Source organism: Thunnus thynnus, chromosome 1 (assembly GCF_963924715.1).
Source record: "Thunnus thynnus chromosome 1, fThuThy2.1, whole genome shotgun sequence".
NCBI lineage: Eukaryota > Metazoa > Chordata > Actinopteri > Scombriformes > Scombridae > Thunnus > Thunnus thynnus.
In genome coordinates, this window is record NC_089517.1 from 7,621,826 (window position 1) to 7,641,976 (window position 20,151).

The window sequence follows — 20,151 nt, forward strand, 5'->3', positions numbered from 1 at the left end:
CGCTATGAGTGCCCTCTTTCACATTATACATAGTAATTTGATTCAATGTTAGGACTACTATTTAAAAAATGATAAATGTAGCTTTAAACTACTAAGATTTATACTTTCAGTTAGGGATGATATCATTATCAGGAGACTAATGATGTCTTAATGCAATACATCACAAGCTGTGTGTATTGCACTATGGGATGCTAATTATTAGCTCAGTTCTATTCTATTGTAGAATTAAAATACTACTTTTTTCACCTTTCATACCTACTTGCATATGTGGAATACCCATTGGCTTTCACCGTTATATTCCTACTCTTAATTCTGAGATGGATCCTTGGACACCCAATGACCGTGAATGTGGCTGTTAGCCACGGCACAGAGTGGAATGATTTCATTCTCACCACCCACTGGAAAGCAATCTAGGCCCGTAATGGGAAACTCAAATAGCAAATCTGTGGGTATAAGCATGTCTCGAGAAGTCACGAGTCAGCAACAGTCTCAGTTAAGCAGTGAGATAGTTTAGCTGGAGGTCACAGGGACAACAATGAAGGAGGGCAGGCTATTTGTCGCTGTAGCGGGGGTCCTGGTAATGTAATGTGGAAGGGGGAGTAGAGGGAGGAGTCGGAGGGGAGAAATGGAAAAGAGGGATGTGAATAAGAGTTGATACAAGGCACAGAAAGAGGAGCGGAAGATGAAGGAAGGAGGTGAAATGCTTTGTAAAAGTCAGTTTAGAGATTACAGAGTTTTTGGAGGCTTGAGGTATTACCAGCAACAATGGAGTATGTTAGCAATCTGTAGCATCAATGGTAACATCAGGTTTTGGTGTCAGAGGAGGAAACATAGACCAATCTCTACAACCACAAGAGTTAGAAATAGAACAGAATACAATGCAGCGTTATCTCTCATCTTGTTTTCTATAGGACACCACTCTTGTTCAGTGGTATTGGAAGCTGTCTGCTGTGGTTGTAGAACAGCAGCACTACATTTTTATTCTCTTCTCAATCTGACTCTTTGGGAAATGGAAACCCATTACTATCACATTGTCTATGTATAGTCTATATAGAAAAATGCAACCTACAGCTGAAAACAATCAGTTCACACAAATCTAATCAGTGAGCTGTTGAGAGGCATTTTTGGAAACATAAAACGCCCTCAGTGTGGACATACTGCACATCCACCAAAGATCTGGCAAAGCAATTTTTTAGTGCAAATCCCCTTTGTCGCCATTTATTACTCTCTAACATAAGCTGACTGAATGCAATCATGATGACAATCAGCCCTGGTCTCACATGCAGACAGTAGCTAAAACAGACACAGGCCAAAGCATCCACTGAATATCACTTTAAAGGTTCAATGTGTAAGAATTGGACAAAATTTTAGTTTAAAACATTCCAAAATTAATTAAAATGATCACCAGAATGTGAAGAAATAACAGTTTTGATGTTATGTCAAAGACATCTATGTATTGTGTTGCAGAGATATCGACTGAAGTTAGCATGCTAACCAGCGAGCCCCGGCCCCATCAAGCCCATACTGTCTTGTAATACCACTCTGTACTCTGAATTTAACATTGAATTCATTTTTTTAGTGGTCTTCTGTCCTGCCATGTACCGTTTGACCTGTCTGAAATGGGCTCATGTTTTATAAAGTCATGATTTTTTTTTAAGAAAAAAGAAAAAAAATACAGAGATGCAGGAAAAATGGAAAACTAACAAAAAAGCATCATTTTGTTCCGGGGCGGGTTGTGATTTGTTGCATTGGTGCAATGCGACACAGACGAAAAAGAAATAGGCTTATTTTTCAGCCCAAAGCAGCGATACAAGTCAGTTGACCTTCTCAGGGCGAAGCTATGTGCCAGGTGTGATCTTTTCTTTGTTTGTCTCTCTTTCAAATTGAAGTAAATTACATTTGACACATTGACTTGTGGCTTGTGGTGCACTCCAGCCACAAATGTCTGTACATTGGGTGAAAAAGCACCCATACCATACCTAGCCCATGCTATCCTCATAACTTACACTGTAAGTCAGCTCATGCGCTGTAATTCACCAAGGCAGGGCTGCCAGAACACCTTTACAGAGAAGTGTACTGTAAAGCCTAAATAACAAGGTTGGTGTTATTATGTTTTTGTCCCATGATCCGCCCTGTACTTCCTCAGTCTAGTCAAATCTTCAATGTGAAAAAAAAAGCCAGTAGCATGGTCAAATCACAGACCATCTGGTACCTGTCTCAGTAATCTTAAATTGGTGAATGTTCAGACATAACCAGTCTCCTTTCAAAATAATCAGCAACCTCAGACTAAACTGAAAATAAGGTTTCAATTCTTATCCTCTCATTCTCTATGCTCTTATTCGATACGATTGACCATGATATCCTAATAAATCGTCGTGAAAACTTGGTTGGTCTTTGCGACTGTGTTAAACTTCAAAAACATACATCAAAAGGAGAAAGTTTTACATCAGTCTTGGAGATCATGTGTCTGAGAAACATGACAACTGCTTTGGGGTTGCACAAGGGAGCTGCCTTGGTCCGTTATTATTCTCACTATATATACCGACACTTGGTGACATCATTAGAGAGCACAATGTATGTTTCCACAGTTATGCAGATGACACACAACTGTACGTCTCCACTGACCCAAATGATGCTGCAGCTATAAACTCCATTACTACCTGTCTTTTGACAATAAATAAATGGAAGAGCAATAATTTCTTAAGGTTAAACAAGGACAAACCTGAAACTCCACTAGTCTGCTTCACAACAAAAAGAGAAATGCTGTTAATAATCTAGGGAAATTAACTCCCTGGAATAAATCTGAGGTTACAAATATTGGTGTTATCTTAGATTTGGATCTGAGCTTCAAGTCCCACATGAACAGGGTGATGTAAACATCCATTTTTATACCTTAGAACCATAGCTAAAGTACCACCATTTCTAAATCAAGAAGATGCAGAAAAACTGATTCAAGCTTTAATTTCAAGCCAACACGATTACTGTAATGCACTTTTTACTGGCCTCCCAAAAAAAAAAAAACACTGAGAGACTTCAGCTCATTCGAAACTCTGCAGCTCGGCTATTAACCAGAACCAAGAGGATATAACACATTAGCCCAGTTTTAGCTGACTTGTTGACTTTAAGACCTTTAATGGGCTAGGACCAAGCTACATTGCTAACTCCTTTGTTAACTATTTGACTTCAAGAACACTGCAATCATCTGCTGCTGGTTTATTGGAGATTCCCAGCAACAGCCTAAAGAAAATCAGGGATGCAGCCTTTGTCAATTACCCCCCAAAGCTATGGAACACACTACCGATAGATATCAGGGAAGCCAGCTCACTAAATAGTTTTAAAAGAAAGCTAAAAACGTATCTGTTCACTTTAGCCTTTTATTATTATTGTTCAATGGGTTTTATTGTCCATCTCATGTCATGCATCCTATGTATTCTATTTTTACTTTTATTTTTCTCTTATTTTTATTATTATTATCAAGCAGGTTTTATTTTCAGTCTTATGTTATATTAATTATAGCCTTCTATCCCTGTATTTATGTTCATTTTTAAACACTTATATTCATGTAAGGTCTTAATTGTAAAGCACTTTGAGCTGCATTTCTTGTATGAAAGGTACTATATAAATAAAGTTTATATTATCATTATCATTATTATTATTAACAGGATGGTGAATGTGGAATTAACTCAAAACAAACTACAGTGCCCATGTTCACAACAATGAAAGAACATGTCTCGCAGTGCAACCTTGTGATCATTGATTTATTTAAAAAGAAAAAAAATGACAACAGTGAAGGTCTATGGCACAGGAGAATAAGCTCTATTTGTTTATTTATTTGTTTATTTGTTAGGATCCCCATTAACTGTGCCCTAAAGCAAAGCCAGTCTTCCCAGGGTCCACATTTAAAAAACATACATTAAACATGACACAAATGGCATACAAAAGACATGTATTAGAGAATAATGTTAATACATATGAGTAGAACTTACACAGCAAAGACTACAAATCAGCATATGCATAGCATGCTCTATTAGGATTTGGCTACATACTATACTACTTGTTAGTAGGATCATTGTTGTTTCTGTCTCTTCATGGGATTCCTTAACAACAACAATAATATTATAGAATATCACCAACTTTATCATAAGTAGGAGAAGATGAAGCAGGTTGAAGAAAAGCGGGGATAAAAAAATAATATCTGCAGTGTACAACATCACAAAAATTGATGATGCCTGAGCTAATTTTAATGCAATGTGTGAGTTTTTCTTTTTTTTCACTCTGACAACAATAAAATACTGGACACATCTGGAAATTATGGGTTGTCTTTGGGCAAGAAAATGGTTGCCAGCAATGTTGAGTGAAAAATGTGGGTCTTCAAAAACCACACACGCATGTACATGTAACACACACCCTCAGCGAAGCCCCCCCATCTTTGCGAGTCATTAGTTCGACAGGCAGACGGGATTATGCTGATGGTGGTGAAATGATAATTAGAGCTGGAGATAGATTGAGTCAATATAAGTGTAATTAATTTTTAAGTGTGGAGTTTATTAGTACAGAGGCAATCAGGCTCCTAATGAGGGCCTGATAGAACTTCTTAAATAGTGGAACCAGCCAAATTAATAGCTCTAATAGCTTCTGGCATGGAACTCAGATTTTATTTATTGCACTATGCATTAGTTTGTATATTTAGCACCATTTTTCCCAAACACTAGGGTAATAACTTACACAAACAAATTATGTTTCTTTGGATTCAGACACCAAAGGGGGACAAGCTGCTGCACATACAGTACACTCACACACACAGATATCACACATCCAATATGTATGTGACTATAAATAGATTTGTCAGCCCATTAAGGCTCATCTTTCAAATCATGTCATTAATTAAGCTTAGAAATACTCAAGTAATTTCTCTTTAATGAACTTGCTCAATTAACTCTGCCCTCTTTTTGGTTTAATCCTCCTCGCTTTAAGCACTGACAAACTGCTCTTTCTCTCTCTCTTCATCTTTTCCTTCACCCATTCGCTCTTCCCTTTGTTTTGTAGAGTATATTTCTCTACCAGCTCTCCTCAACCTGCCCCTTCTCCTTTGTGTGTTTATCTCAGCCATGTTGATGCATCACACCCTGTACGCTCACAGAACAAATCACAGTCATTTGCCACTGCTAGACTGCTTCCAGCAGAAGCCAGACAGTTGTGCACACACATGCTCACTTGCACATATACACACACACAAATTGTGATAAGATTTTCAAATAACTGCAAAATAGACAGGGGAAATGTCACCTCATGAATGTTGCAGGCAGCTCAGTAGGCAATCAATAACAATATGCATCATCTCACCTAATTTAATTTAAGTCAGACTGATGGTGGAGCAATTATGGTCATCCGAGTTCAAAATCTTGACCTTAAACTTATTATTGCCATTAGGTCAGGCTTGACCTTTAACTACGGACTTTAGGCTGTTAGTCATTGTGTTTGAGACCTAACCAATGTTGGTTATTTATTCAAATGCTTTAAATAATATATATTTACATTTTCCAGACAAGTGACATCTATTGGCAGTGCAATAAATGAAGGCAGAGGTTCCTTGACATTGTTATACTGCCTATAAAACTTCTTAGGGACTGGTCACACCAACATTTCTGACCAAAATCCATTCATTTCAGTGAGGTGAGTCAAGTCAAGTACTTCAAATAAAGTAAAGTCAAGTCAAGTCAAAATGTATTTTTATAGCACATTTAAAACAACCAAAATTGACCAAACTGCTGAGCAGGCTTAAAATACCAAAATAAATCATTTTAAAAGTAAATAAAAATTGGAATAAAAGAAAATAACAAACATAATAATAATAATAAAAGAATTGTGGCACAATAGAAGATGAAGTCAAGGTGTCAAGCTCAATTCAAATTGATTGCCAACAAGAAGAGGTGGGTCTTCAGCAGTGACTTAAAAGTTCCTAGGGTATGAGCAGTTCTTATATGAATAGGTAAGCTCTTCCAGGGATTACGGGCAGCCACCGCAAAGGCTCGGTTGCGTCTATTTTTGTGCCTGGATCTCGGAACATCCAAGATCATCTGGTTGGTCAACCTCAGTGTCTAACTGGAGTATTATGATGCCGGAGTTCTGCTAGATAAGGTGGTGCTGGCCCATTTAAAACCTTAAAAGCCAGCAATAAAATTTTAAAATCAATCCTAAAACAGACAGGAAGCTAGTGGAGAGAGGCCAATACTGGTGTTATGTCATCACATTTTCTTTTACCAGTTAGAAGATGAGCAGCTGCATTTTGTACTAACTGCAGATGACGAAGAGGTGACTGTTCCACACCCACATACAAAGAATTAGCATGGAGGTAAGCATGGATAACTCTAAATCTTTGGGAGATAGATGATAGTCCTTTACCTTGGCTAAAAGTCATAACTGAAAACAGCTAGTTTTGACAACTGACTTAATCTGTTTATCAAATTTGAAGGAGCTGTCAAAAATCATACCAAGGTTCTTAACAGAAGCTTTATTGTAAGGAGGTAAATGGCCAAGAGTACTAGCAGAGTATCCAATAGGTCAGGTCATCCAAACATAACAATCTCAGTCTTATTTTCATTAAGATTGAAAAAAATTTATCCAAGTTTTGATATATTTTTGATATATTTTCAGCAGTTAAGCAAAGGCTGCACTGAAGCTTTACTTTTTGTTTTCAAAGGCAGATAGATTTGTATATCATCTGCAAAGCAACAAAAGGGAATATTATGGTTTGTAAAAGGTAGCATATACAGTGAAAAGAGGATGAGGCCCAAAATGGAGCCTTGAGGGACTTCACAAGTAAGTGGGGCTGCAGTTGGTGAACCAAGAAACTCCTATCTGTCAGGTATACCTGAAACCATTTTTTGAGGGCAGTACCTTTGATGCCTACGCACTGTCCGAGACGTGATAAAAGGATCCTATGATCCACAGTGTCAAAGGCAGCAGTCAGGTCTAAAAGCAGCAGAATAGCAGAGTTCCCTGAATCAACAGTTAAGAGAAGATCATTAATATAATCTTAAAAGAGCTGTTTCAGAACTATGGCGTGGTTTAAAATCAAACTGAAACTTCTCATAAATGCCAAGGTTATCGAAAAACGTTTGCAATTGAAGAAAACTACTCTCTCCAAAACCTTAGACAGAAAAGGCAGCTTAGAAATTGGCCTGCAGTTAGAGAGAACAGAAGGGTCTAGCTTTTTTTTTTTTTTTTTTTTTTTTTTTTGATACAAGGCTGCGCTACAGCATGTTTAAAAGCAGCTGGAACACACTCTGAAATAAGAGAGGTGTTTATCAGAACAAGAATACTTGACCCAACAGTACTGAGAGGGAATACGGGCTAGGAGGCAATTTGTAGGCTGTAGATACTGATAATAAGGAAAATTATACAGGCTTTAACTGATCAAAGACCGCTGGGCACACAGGAGAAACAGAAGGGTCTAGGGCAAAGGAAGTGGGTTAAGACCTAACAGCAGAAATCTTGTCGATAAAATATTTAAGAAAGTTTTCACAGTGTAGTGTAGGTTGTAGTGAGTGTAGGCGTTGGCACAATATGAGCTGTACCACAAGGATTTATGAGAGATTTGAAAGCACTGAAAAGAACCTGAGGCCTATAACTGTTATTGGAAACAAGGTTAGATATAAACTCTGAATTAGCAGTTTTAACAGCTCTCTGGTATTTTGATAAGCAGTCCTGTAAAATTCCTAAGGAAACTCGCAGCTTATCCTTCTTCCACTTTCTCTCGGCTCGTCTATATGAGAGCGTGGGTAGTATAATTCAGCCACGACTCTGAAATTGGTTTAATGCGTTTAGCCCTAAAAGGAGCAACAGAGTCTAAGATATCAGTGTAAGTGGAGTCAAAAAAGTGGTAAGTTCCGCAGCACTGAGATCACAATAGCCATCCAGGGTATACAGCATAGAGTCTTTAAAAGCAATAGAAAACTGCAGCGTGGCAGGTGGCGTGCAGGAGCAGAAGTTGTCAACATTGCATACATAACAGGTAGAAATATTTGCCCTGCTGCCTTCTGTCCCGCTTTTGTATCTGGTTCAGCTCCACACTTACACTACAGAAAGTCTTTTCATGCCCCTAACGTTTGATGTGACTGATTCTTTAAGAGGTATTTTGTTACTTTAGCTCATGAAAATAATTGTATGAAACGCCTTGTTGTAATTTCTTAAAGCTTTAAATCATAAATTGATATTTTTTTCAGCCACTTGGGGGTTGAAGGACAGTAGCAAAAACATTACCATTCATGTCAAGTTGTTTTTTCATTGGCACCTGATGAATCTAAGTCCGATATTTACTTTCCTTTTAACTTTAGTTCTGTCTCCATCAACCAAAAGAAAAAAGTCTTCCTCTTCAGAAGCTAGATGTTCCACTTTCTTTATGCCTTTTATGTTTTATGTAAAGCATTTTTGAATCGCCTTGTTGCTGAAAGGTGCTATAGAAATAAACTTGCCTTACCTTTCCTCACCAGCTGGTTTCTAATGTTGTCTGTCTGCTGTTTGGTGCAGGTGGCGTACACTGGGTTTATCAGAGCTTTTTGCTGAAAACAGCTGCCTGCTGCAGCTTGAAACAAAATTGATCAGTGGTCTGTGTCTGAACCATGCAGTAAATGTGCTAAAACCAAAACTATCGGCTAAAAGAGGCTAAAAAGTTCATTTGACCCATTAACTTAAAATACAGATTAGTGCAGCTTTAAAAAGATAATACTATGGCAAGTCTCCTTTTAAAGATATTTTTACCCACTCTGCCTTTTTATTTCCATCACCTGAGTCTGATATATTTACAACCTTATGCTGCAGTAGCTGTCCTCAGATAACCACTAGAAAAACAAATTTCAAAATCAGACATTTTCAATAAACCAAAATTAATGTGAGGACGACAGGTTACAGTTTTGAGGTGTGTGTGTGAGGTGACATCGTCTTTAAGATGCACAGTATCACCATTTCAGATCTTGCAAAAATATTATATCAGGTATAGTATACACACACACACACACACACATATACACACGTCTAAATACAAAAACACCACTTACAAACCTGTGTGAATGACAGAAAAGTGTCACTGTTTCCTCCCTGAACTGTTACGCTGCTTTTAAAGTGAGTCAGGGGAATCACTTTGCACCTTGTAATGCCTTCATGAAACCTTAAACTGCAGGAATTCAAAGCGTTTCTGGCGCTGCTGCTGTAATATCCAGGACATGAAGACAAACTGAAATATTTTATCTTATCTCTCCTCTCTATTTCTAGCCTTCTGTGAGGAGGGGTGCAGGAGCGGAGGGACGTGTGTATCTCCCAACACGTGTGTCTGTCCTTCAGGTTTTACGGGACGCCACTGCGAGACAGGTAAGAAGATATCCCACCTGACTCTTCACCTGTCTGGCTCATTCAGCTGTCCCTCCTAATTAAAGCTCAGCTGGAGCGGCACGTTATTTTTATCGAGTTTCAAATGTAACATCAGAGGAATGGTCATTAGGTCAGTCTGAAGGCTCAGCAGTTGCCCTTTTGTTTCTCTGTCTCCCACTTCTCTCTGTTTCTTCTCTCTCGGTCTGTCTCTAACACACATACACACACACACACACACACACACATACACACACACACACACACACACACACACACACACACACACACACACACACTTTCATGCTTCATCTCTAAAGCCCTGTGTTTAAATTGGACACTGCAGAGATTGAGGATCCCAGGAGAGCTGAAGAAAAGGACAGCTAATTCTTCTCTCCACCTCTCCTCCATTTTCCTTCCCCTTCTTTCCTCTCAACTTCTTACCTCTCCTTTCTTTTCTCTCCCTCTTTATATCTTACATTTTTGTCCTTCCTCTCTGTTTTTCTTTCTTTCTCTTTCTCTCCTCTCTGCTTTTTCTTCCCCTCCTTCCTCTCCTCTTCCCTTCACATTCCCTTTTCCTCTCCTCTTGTCCTCTCCTCCCTCCTGCCATCCTCTTCCTTCCTTCCCTCTCTTCCTCTTTCCTCCCTTCTTCCCTTCCTCCTTTCCTTATCTCTTCCCCCTCTCATCCCTTTTCCTCCCTTCTTTATTATACTCCTTCTTTTACCTTATCTCCTTCTCTTCTGTATTCCCCTCCTCCCCTTTCTTTTTCTTACCCTTAACCCAGTCTCTCCTTTTTTATCCCCCCCTTTTCTTCTCTCCTCTCCTCTGTTATTAAAAACGTCTGTCCCTGCGGTCTCATTTTACAGAGGTGATCAACCAGCTCTGGCAGAGCCCACATTCACAGGTTTTTCTTGTGAGAACAGGTTACACATACATGTGCACATTATTGGTGACATAAATTGCGCTACATGTAGCCAACACCACTTACTGTAGACTTCTGCTATCCATCCTAATGGACTCTGTTAATGTAAAGCAGAGAAAGATAGCATGCACTCTGTTGTCTGTGGATAAAACTTCATGTGATTAATTCTTTAGTGATTTTACAAAGGGATAATAAACTATTTTTGATCTAAACATTACAGTTTGGTAATAATTACTGGTAAGATGTATATTTTCATCCTTCAAACTCTTGAAAACAAAAGTGGTCACTGTAGTTACATTAAATTAAATACTTTCATGATATGTTTTACTTTGTTGTAGAGAAAATTATATGAAAACTAATTTAGACACACTCTCAGCTCTGAACCTTCGAGAGGTAATCAGTGGCAATCAGCATACAACACATGTTATGAAAGCTGGCGATCACCAAGGACTAATTAACATTGCAATAAACAGCCCCAAATATCTATTAATTAATGAACGTGGCAAGTTAATGCCTCAGTGCTCCTCTCTGGAAATGAAATTTTTCACCCAAATGTGACATTTCACCGTGGCAACTTGGCAAAGATTTTATATTTGTGGCTATAAATTAAAGTCTGATGACTAATAAGGAATAAAAAATACCACATTGCATTTACAAAATGATTCTGTCGCTTGTTACTTTGGAGAGAGGAGGAAAAGATTATGCAAAGAAGAATTAAGTGTCCCTGTCTACTGGAAAACAGGGGAGAGCCAGTATGAAAGTAACATTTTTCAGATAAATGCCATTTTAAAAGATAATGTTATAGACAGAAACTAATTTTCTTTGTGATCAACAACTCACATGTGTGTTCTGTCAATACCAGGTGCTATTTTGTACAAATGTGACTTTGGTATAATTTCACTTTGAACAGAGGTTGCACATTATTACTTTTGACCCCATCAGTCGGGACGAAGGTAACATACAGTTGGGTCAAAAGTGACACAACGGTATAAACTTTAATTGTTTATATTATTCTTGGTTTTAATAAAAAATATCTGACATTGTCTTTGTTAATATGTGTTTGCAAACATATTATGTCTTAATAAAAGAATACTAAATTTCATTTCAACGTTTTGCAACAACAGTGTGAACAGTATAACTTTTAAAGAATATCTAACAATATAGCAGTGTAAAACTAACACATTTTATTTGCTGTATTACTAAGATTTATGCTCTTTTTTATTAATTGTCAGATTTGTGACAGATGAAGTGCTCTGTGCCCTCATCACATGCCTTGTGGGACCAGTGCACTGCACCCACACTTCCCCAGGCAAGGATGAGCTGAATGTCTCCCCACACACAAGACATTCCTCATCCTTGTCCTGGGAAAGGTGCAGAACCTGCTGTAATACACAGTGTGACAGCGGGATGAAAGAAACAGCTGTTACGACCGTCCCGACAATGACTGCTGACAGTTAAACTTGACTTCTATACTGAAAAACTCTGACAAGGCAAACTACAGGATCTGTTAAAGTACTAAAAAATCTGTCGAATGATCATGACTATGACACATGAAACAATAAACACACCTTACCGTACTTAAAATTTACCGCTTGAGAAAACAGCTTTTCAGGTAAAACTCTGTGAAAGTATGATGTATGCAGGTGATTTTTTTGAGGTTCTGGCAAGTGTTATGTGCTGTACGTGCTGGCACAGTTAGACGTATCAAACTTGTATGGGCTCGGAGATAATTGCCTTGTTACTCTAATCCTGTGATACTTTCATACCAGCTAAACCCTACATTTACAGTTTATAGTACTAATATGTAAAAGCAAACATGTTGAGGGAAATGTAAAGCCACCCAAATTACACTGGCTGACAACATAAGGACTAAATGTTAATTAACATATATATATATATATATATATATATACTATATATCAAGACACAAAAATGTTGATACTGAACATATTATAAAATTGTTAGTGACACTGTATGTATTTTTTCCCACCAATATCTGATCTTGCAGTATAATATCCGCTTGTAATGACATACAGTATTATTCTTCTTTTTATGGTTATGTTGAGGCGATCAGCACTTAGATAAGGTTAGGGAAAGATCATGGTTTAATACAGAAAAAAAGTTTGCAGGGACTTGAAGCATGAGACATGACATGTATTAACATTTAATCAAAACCATCAATCAAACCAAACCTAACCCTAACCCTAACCCTGGCCCTAACCCTAACCTTAACCCTAACCTTTCCAATAGCTTTTGTTGCCTAAACCTAACCACACGCCAGGCGGCAATTACATTTGTCATTGCAATGTAATCAGGAAAACAATTTAGTACTGTAATTTCTAAGAGACAGGGTTGTGAGCAGATGTGGTACGGTCCACCTTATCCCCTCACAGCAAGAAGAATATGGACCAACACATCATCCCACTAATGAGGCTCCTCCCTGTGGCCCTCTGGCTGCTGCCTGAGGCTGCTACAGATGTGATGCAGTGCAAAATCACTCTGTCTCACTATGTCAAAGTCTGTCTGTGTCTCTGGACGTCAAACTATTATTCTCTCACTGTGTATATCTCATTCACAAAAGCTACTGAAGAATTTTTAATCGCTGTAAAATCCTAAATGTTTGGAGCAATCAGACTCCAATATCAAACTAGAAATAGATACATTTTCTGAGGAAAATTTGGCATGTACTGTCTTCTGCAGAAATATTGCAGCTGAAACATTGAACACAGGGTAAATGTCTTGATGTTAAGTCTTGGATGCCTCTGAAATTTCACCAAGTTAACTATTAAATAAAATACTGATAAAAATAACTGCACAGGGTTATTTCCAGGAGTTGCTGTACAGTATATTTGTACATGCACACATGTCTACATCTTGTCTACACTTGTCTTAACATTTAAGTACAATAGAATACAATAAAGTAGTATAATATCATCATGAAAGTAAAATTCTTCCATGCACTTAAAATGTTTTGTTGGTGCAGGGTTGGAGGAGTTTCCCTTGAAGCCTCACCATAGGCAACTTCTACGAGCTTCTCCGTGTTCATCTCTGTGTTTCTACTTCAGCCTGTATCTACTGTATAGCTGTCAAACTCTTTGTCAGTCTACATGTCTCTGTCTCCACATCTCTTTCTCTGTTTTCAGTCCTTCACCCCATCTCCATCACTGCTGCCCTTCTCTACTGTGTAATAAACAATATCACTGCTCCACTGACTTCACTCCACTGGCGTGAATACTGTAGCTCAATGGGAGGTTAAGAGCTTCTACATATAAAGCCGATGGGAACAGAGCCGATCTTTTCATCTTCCTCCCTTGTTGATACATTCATCTGGGTTGCCAGGTTTTCTCCTGTGGGCTGAGAGCTGCCATAGATCCACTGCTGGGTCCTTGTGATTCATTTTCTGAAAGGCTTTAGACTACTCCAAAGGACCAAAAACTGAAAGGTTGGCCTTACACTTAAGTTTCCTTTTTGGATTAATAAATGATTTCTTATTCTTATCCTTACAATGAACTCCCGGTTAAAATTGTAAGGTACAGACTGTACTGCAAAGTGGGTATTTGGGTTCAAGTTGGCTCATTTTGTAAACGCATAGTGCCAGAGGTTAGGTTCTGTCCAAAGGTAGCGCACTGGCAGGCTGAATCTGTAAATGTGTCCACATGGATGATTAAATGAGGTTGTTTTTACAATGCTGTTTATTCAGACTACGATGCACAGATGTTCTTTCTGAAACAACTCCAATTTTCAGTCTCTGGAGAGAACTGACTTAATGTTGGGCAGACGCCACTGAGCATGCTCGGGGATACAGTTCAGTGTTTAGACTGCTGAGAGGAATAAGATATGGCTTTCATTTTCGATGGAGTTTGATGTCATACGCTACAGGCTGTCAGGCTGTGGTTACACAAATACTTTGTGGGATACATTCATTCTTGGTTTTGGTCTTTCCAAAAAGCACAGATTTAGTGATTTGCAGGTTGTTAGTTGTCCTTGAACTGTTGTTTTAATAGAATTTCTGTGGTTGTATATAGCTTAATATTTATGAAGGGCCTGCTTCACATTGAAACATGGTAATTGAATTGCTATTGAAACAACAATTATATGTAACCTAGATGTCTAAAAAACTGTGAAATACCAAATATATGCTATACTCACTGGGCACTTTATTAGGAACATCTGTGCAATCTAATGCAATCCAACCATAAGCGTATATTGTATATACAACTAACCCCCTTCCTGCTCTTACAGTACTGTAGTTACTGTAGCAAGCAGGTAAATAAGAATAAATGAATAATAAATAGATATCAGTAGTGGAGGATAGTGTTGCATCAGTTCATAAGTGCTCGGCTGTGGACTGTGGTTACTGAAACTGCTCCTTTAAACCGGCAGGCTGTTAATATCATGCACATTTACATTTCACACACTATGAAGTAGCAGCAAACACAAACCGGGTTGTAGTTTCTGTCTGAGGACACATTACTGTAAATGCTCTGTGTGACATTTTTTCCGTGATGTGATATTTCAGTAGGTTAGTAGGGCTAAGATAAGTGTAATTATGTAAAGCTCGGCAAGCCAGAGGATTCTCCCGAGAGCTCAGGGATTATTTTAACTATGTGTGTATTAATTCCCATTTCTTAGCTGAGCTTAAATTTACAGCTCTTCACAGTCCGGGCTGTCAGAGAGTGTTCACATATCCCCATTGGGAAAATCCACAGATGGAGCAGAAGTGAAGCCCTACAGGAAGCAGTAGGTGCTCTTGAATTCATTGTAATGGAAGGAAACAGAGGGAAATGTGAAATGCTGTTTGGCTGCTTTCCTTCCTCTAGCTGTAACAAAGATTGATAGTGTGTGTGTGTGCACACATTGTACCTTATACCACAAGAAGGTCACCTGTCCACTTCATTGCTAGAGACAAAGAGAAAGGAGGGCTGTTCACACACGCAAACACACACTTGTACTAGGGTTGTGCCCAAATACAAATATGTTGTTTGACAAAGCACAAATAGTGGGTTTTTTACAAACATTTATTTCTTACAAATGTTTTAAAAGTTATTTCTATTCGAGAAGAAAAAAAAAACAGCGCACAGGTCGGTTAAATTGCTATCTCAGTCTGACTTCTCTGCTGTGCTGTTATGTGTACTCTACAGTTTCCTTATGAGTTTATGGTCTCAATCGCTAGTCTTCTTCAGTATATCATGATGTTCATTTTGTAAATTATGGTCCCATTTAAAGTAAAATAGACAATAAATCAGGATATGCTTTAGGGCATGGCTACGTTGTGTTTTACAAGTCGCTACCATGGCAACAATGTTGGCAATGGTCAAAATGCAAACTGGAGGCTTCAAAACAGGAGTCCACAAACCAATGGGTGTCGTCATGTGGCTATGTCCATTATTTTTTTTACAGTCTATGACTTATACACACACACACACACACACACACACACACACACACACTAGCTAGCAAATAGCTGTAAGGCTATTGACCAACAAGAATTATTAACCATGTGTGAATGAAATGAGCTTTTATTACGTCTAAATAAAAAGGTCTTACAAGGGGGTGATGGATGGGGTTTTAAATAACGTGCTCTCCATAAAAAGAGATTCAGAGTCCCGGTAGAATTAGGTATTTCTGTGCTTTGGTGCTTTGAATTATCACAGGGCTCAGATCAGATGAATATTATTGTTACTCAGTGTGAAGGTTTTTAATTTTACCTCTTCATTCCTGCTCTTCTCACAGGTGGATCCATCAATTGGATTGTTTGCCCTGCTGACAACTTTATTTTAATTCATGTTGAAGATCCCAACGTTTCCAAAGATACCAAAACAGCCGCCTGACTTTTGGGAGAAAAGGGGATAAAATATCATTTAAATATTGTAATTTGATTTGACAGCTCAGCAATAGAAAAGTGTCTATAATAGTGAGTTCAATCAGTTGGTCTGTCCAACACTTAGTCCAGAGTAAGATGTCACAACAGTTACTGGTCAGATTGCTGTAAAAATTAATCTGGATATTCATTGTTGAGACTAATGGATGACTAATGCTGATTTGCAGCCTCACCATAGGATCACACATTTGGCACTATAACAGCATGTCTCAAAAAACAAATGACTGAGAGGATGAAAATTCATCACCAGAGGATGGATTTTTATGTTTTCAGTGACCACTGACCTTTCCTGTCATGTCACCATTGGGCCCAAATTTAATTTTTCAGTTTTTCTGTTTTTTTAATGCTTCCCAAAGAATGAACCTTTTCCAGATTGGATACTGCATTTATGTAGCTCTCACACCACCTTCAGATCAAAATGTTAAGATAATATAACACTTTATTCATCCCTAGAGTGTAAATTTACATGTTATAGCAGTACAAGAAACAGTCTAGAGAGGTAAGAAACAGATTAGAAATAATAACATATGACATTTGAAAGCTAAATTCACTATATTCATAACAATATTTACACTATATTGTGCACAAGGCTGTGCAAATATATGTGCAGAAGAGTGTTAACTTCACCTTCAAGATGCATTGTAATCTAGGCAAATTGCCATCAAATTGCTAAGTACATTGATGTTCCCAGAAGGATGATTCCTTATCATTTTATTTTTTTAGCCACATTACTTGTTAGGCTCTAAAACAGCAGGAAGATCATTCCTGTTGTGATTGAAATAAACACCTTTTAGGGGCAAGTTGTTATAAATGCACACCTCTCTGCCTCTAATGCTAAACAAATTGTTAAACCATTATGTTTTATTGATAATTTTTCATGCTTTTCACGCTTTACCCTCAGCTGAATGAAAACACGATAAGAACTTCCTTTGAACATCAGGCTCATGAAACCCTTTCAAAGCTCAACAGCTTTACACAAAAAACCCAAGGCTGTGTTTTCAAGCCCGAAGAGTTGACATGCAAGGATCCCTGACAGCACTTAATGTTGTATACACAGCACACAGGGACAAGATAACAGTGCATAAAGTTCAAGTCCAAACAAGCAATGATGATATGTGATGTGTTTATATTGTTGCTATTGTCCTCTTTGTGTTCCTCCTCATTCTAACACCTTGATGGAGAGATGCTCAATCTAAAATTGCTTAATATGGCAGGTAAAGCCCGTTCCCAATGAGGCAAAACATCATTTCTGAAATCCTAGTTAAGGTCAAGGGTAAGGTGTGAATTGAGGTTAGGTTAAGGTTAGAGATAGTCATGAATTGGTTATGGTTAATGTTAGGGTTATGATGTCCACAATGAATGGAAGTCAATGCAATGTCCTAACAAGGATGGCTCTGTGTGTGTGTGTGTGTGTGTGTGTGTGTGTGTGTGTGGGCGCCAAGTGAAGCAGTGAGATAATTAAAGGTCTGTGTGCCCTAATGAGCAAACTAGTGTATGTTGAATGATAGAAAGGTGAGGATGTAAATATCACAGAGGTCACCTGGGTGATGCAGTGCAGTCAGGAATGAGATTTTTTTTTGTTGCGTTGGCTCTGTACTGCAGCGCGTTTGATTCAGAATGAATTTAAAATTATTTTATCATTTAAAGGATAGATTAAGATAAACTTAAATAAAGTCATCTTATTTAATATTTTGTTGCAGATCCTTGCAGTCAGTGACTATTTTAAGTCATTTAGTCAACTCCCAGGAGATGCTCTGCAACCAGCTTCACTTCCTGCTTGTTTCAGGAACTCTTTCCATTCCCAGCTCAGTCACACCAGCATTTACTGGATATTATTGAAGTTTTGGATCGAAATCAATTCATTTCAATTGAAACGCTGAGATCAGCAAATTTTCTCATGGAGGCTAAGTAAATTTCTGCGGCGCTTTGTGTAGAGTTCAACTTTGGGGAACTTTGATATGCAAAATTCACGCCGTTGACCGATTGTAACCATCATGACAGTGTTGACCTTTAAGGGAACAAAGAAAACCGGAAAGTCCGCAGTGGAGGAAGGTCTCATGTTAGCAGTGATCCACCATCCAAGTTTATATAACTTTGCTTTGCAGAATGAGAAAGCAACACCAATAGAGATTTCCGTCTTTGTATCCCTTTTGCCATGAATGAAAGTAGCCACAACCAACAGCTACCACTGAGTAGTCACTAATACTAAATTTCCAGCACAACCAAAGATGCAAATGAAGCACATGATCAGCTGGTTCAAGATCAAGAGACCAAGTCCTTGGTTGTCTTGTCTGTATTTTTAGGCTCATTGTTCTGCTGCATTGTTCTAAAATTAGTGGACCGTGTATAAAAAGTCTAAACCAATATGCATGTAAACTACCTCTAACACCTTTAAAATTGAAACTAGGTACTTTATTTCAGAGTCATTGTTTCAAATCTAATGCTGTTGAGCAGAGAGTCAAAACAATGACAAACGTGTCACTAAAGCGTTAAAATCATAAAATACGTGAAAACCAGAGAGAGATGAAACAGTGAGAGGCAGATAGATAAATACTGAAAACCCAAACTCTTAGAGATAAGAAAATAATAATTCCTCTCAGAGGATGAGAAGAAAATTGCAGCACCTCGTATACCTCACAATTAAAACGGTAGCGTTTTGTAGTAGCAGTGAAAACCATCTTGGATGAGTCAATTTTCATAAATTATGGAGAGACGTGTTGAAGAGCAGGACAGAATTAGTGCTATCAGGAAGGCTGGCAGCACTGTCACTTGTTATTTGTGTACTGTAGATGTGCAAACTGGGCATTATTATTTATTTTCTTCTTTACAAAACCTTCTTCACAAAGAACATAAACATGTTTATGTACATATGCAAAACAGGAAAGAAAGCATTTTGTTTGAGACTCCCACATACTGAAGTTACAGAATGTAGAGTCTGAAAACATATCTATAAGAGAATAGCATATACTGTATATCATGAAATTAAAAATGAACGGATGGATAAGAAGTCTTGCTTAATTATATTATTATATCATCGCGCTTTGATCCTTTTTTGCACTGAACATACATTGCAAATGCATGCGACAAAGGATTAATTTGAATAGTTACAGCGACAGCAAGATTTGAGGCGACATATATAAAGCGGGTTCATTAGTCAGACTGCTGTATAAGTGATATGTGGTATGCATATGTTGTATATTACAGCTGCTGGCAGGTGTAAGCCTTCACTTTGAAGCCTTGATGAGTGATGGCTGCTGCATTCTTTTGCAGGGTTAAATAAAGAATCTCTGCCACCTCGGTGTTTGCACACAACTCCGACAGCTTTGCAATCATGAACTGTTAGTACAGGAATATAATGTGACAAAAACAATGTGATTACTTTGTCAATGTGTTAATTTCTGTTTGTTATGGTCCTCCTCTCAAGATTCACTCAATGAGTTTGAAGCTAACGGGAGAATTAAGAGTCAAACAGCCACAGAGTGAATGCTATACTGTATATTACTTTATCTGATCTGATCTGATCTAAGGCACGTATGTCTTTCCTGTAGTCTCCTTAGGGCCCATGAGTACACTTACTTTAATTGCTGTATGTTATTTGTATCATTATCTGGGCTTGCACCCTAGTAATTTTGTTTTTAATTAAAAAAATTACAATTAAGATTTGTTTAAAGACTCACAGAGAAACAGCTACAATACAGAAAGTACAAAACTTCCTCTCTCAGCATAACAGTTGTGATACCAAGACTTAAGATTACAATACAAAATGGCACATTGATGGTATAGATGCAAAATTCTAACTCACTACTGCAGAGATGTGCAGTTCGATTCACAGCAGTGGTATCTCCAGTTTGGGATCCGTGTGCTTGTTGTTGGGTCAGGGATCTGCATTGCAACAGCATTCTTTATCAATATCAGTGCGTTCTTTTTCCTGTATGTACAGCAGGGATGCAAAAAAAATAATCTCACTCAATCATGATGTATCTAG

At 38.0% G+C, this 20,151-nt stretch overlaps 1 protein-coding gene across 1 annotated transcript in view; it reads left to right on the forward strand.

Annotated features, from left to right (window-relative positions):
• Positions 1-20,151, forward strand: part of LOC137168899 (protein kinase C-binding protein NELL1-like) — a 280,046-nt gene that overhangs the window by 229,305 nt on the left and 30,590 nt on the right. Inside the window, exon 15 of the mRNA XM_067571791.1 lies at positions 9,271-9,366. Coding sequence (XP_067427892.1) covers positions 9,271-9,366 — 96 coding nt within the window. The remainder of the gene's footprint in view (positions 1-9,270; positions 9,367-20,151) is intronic.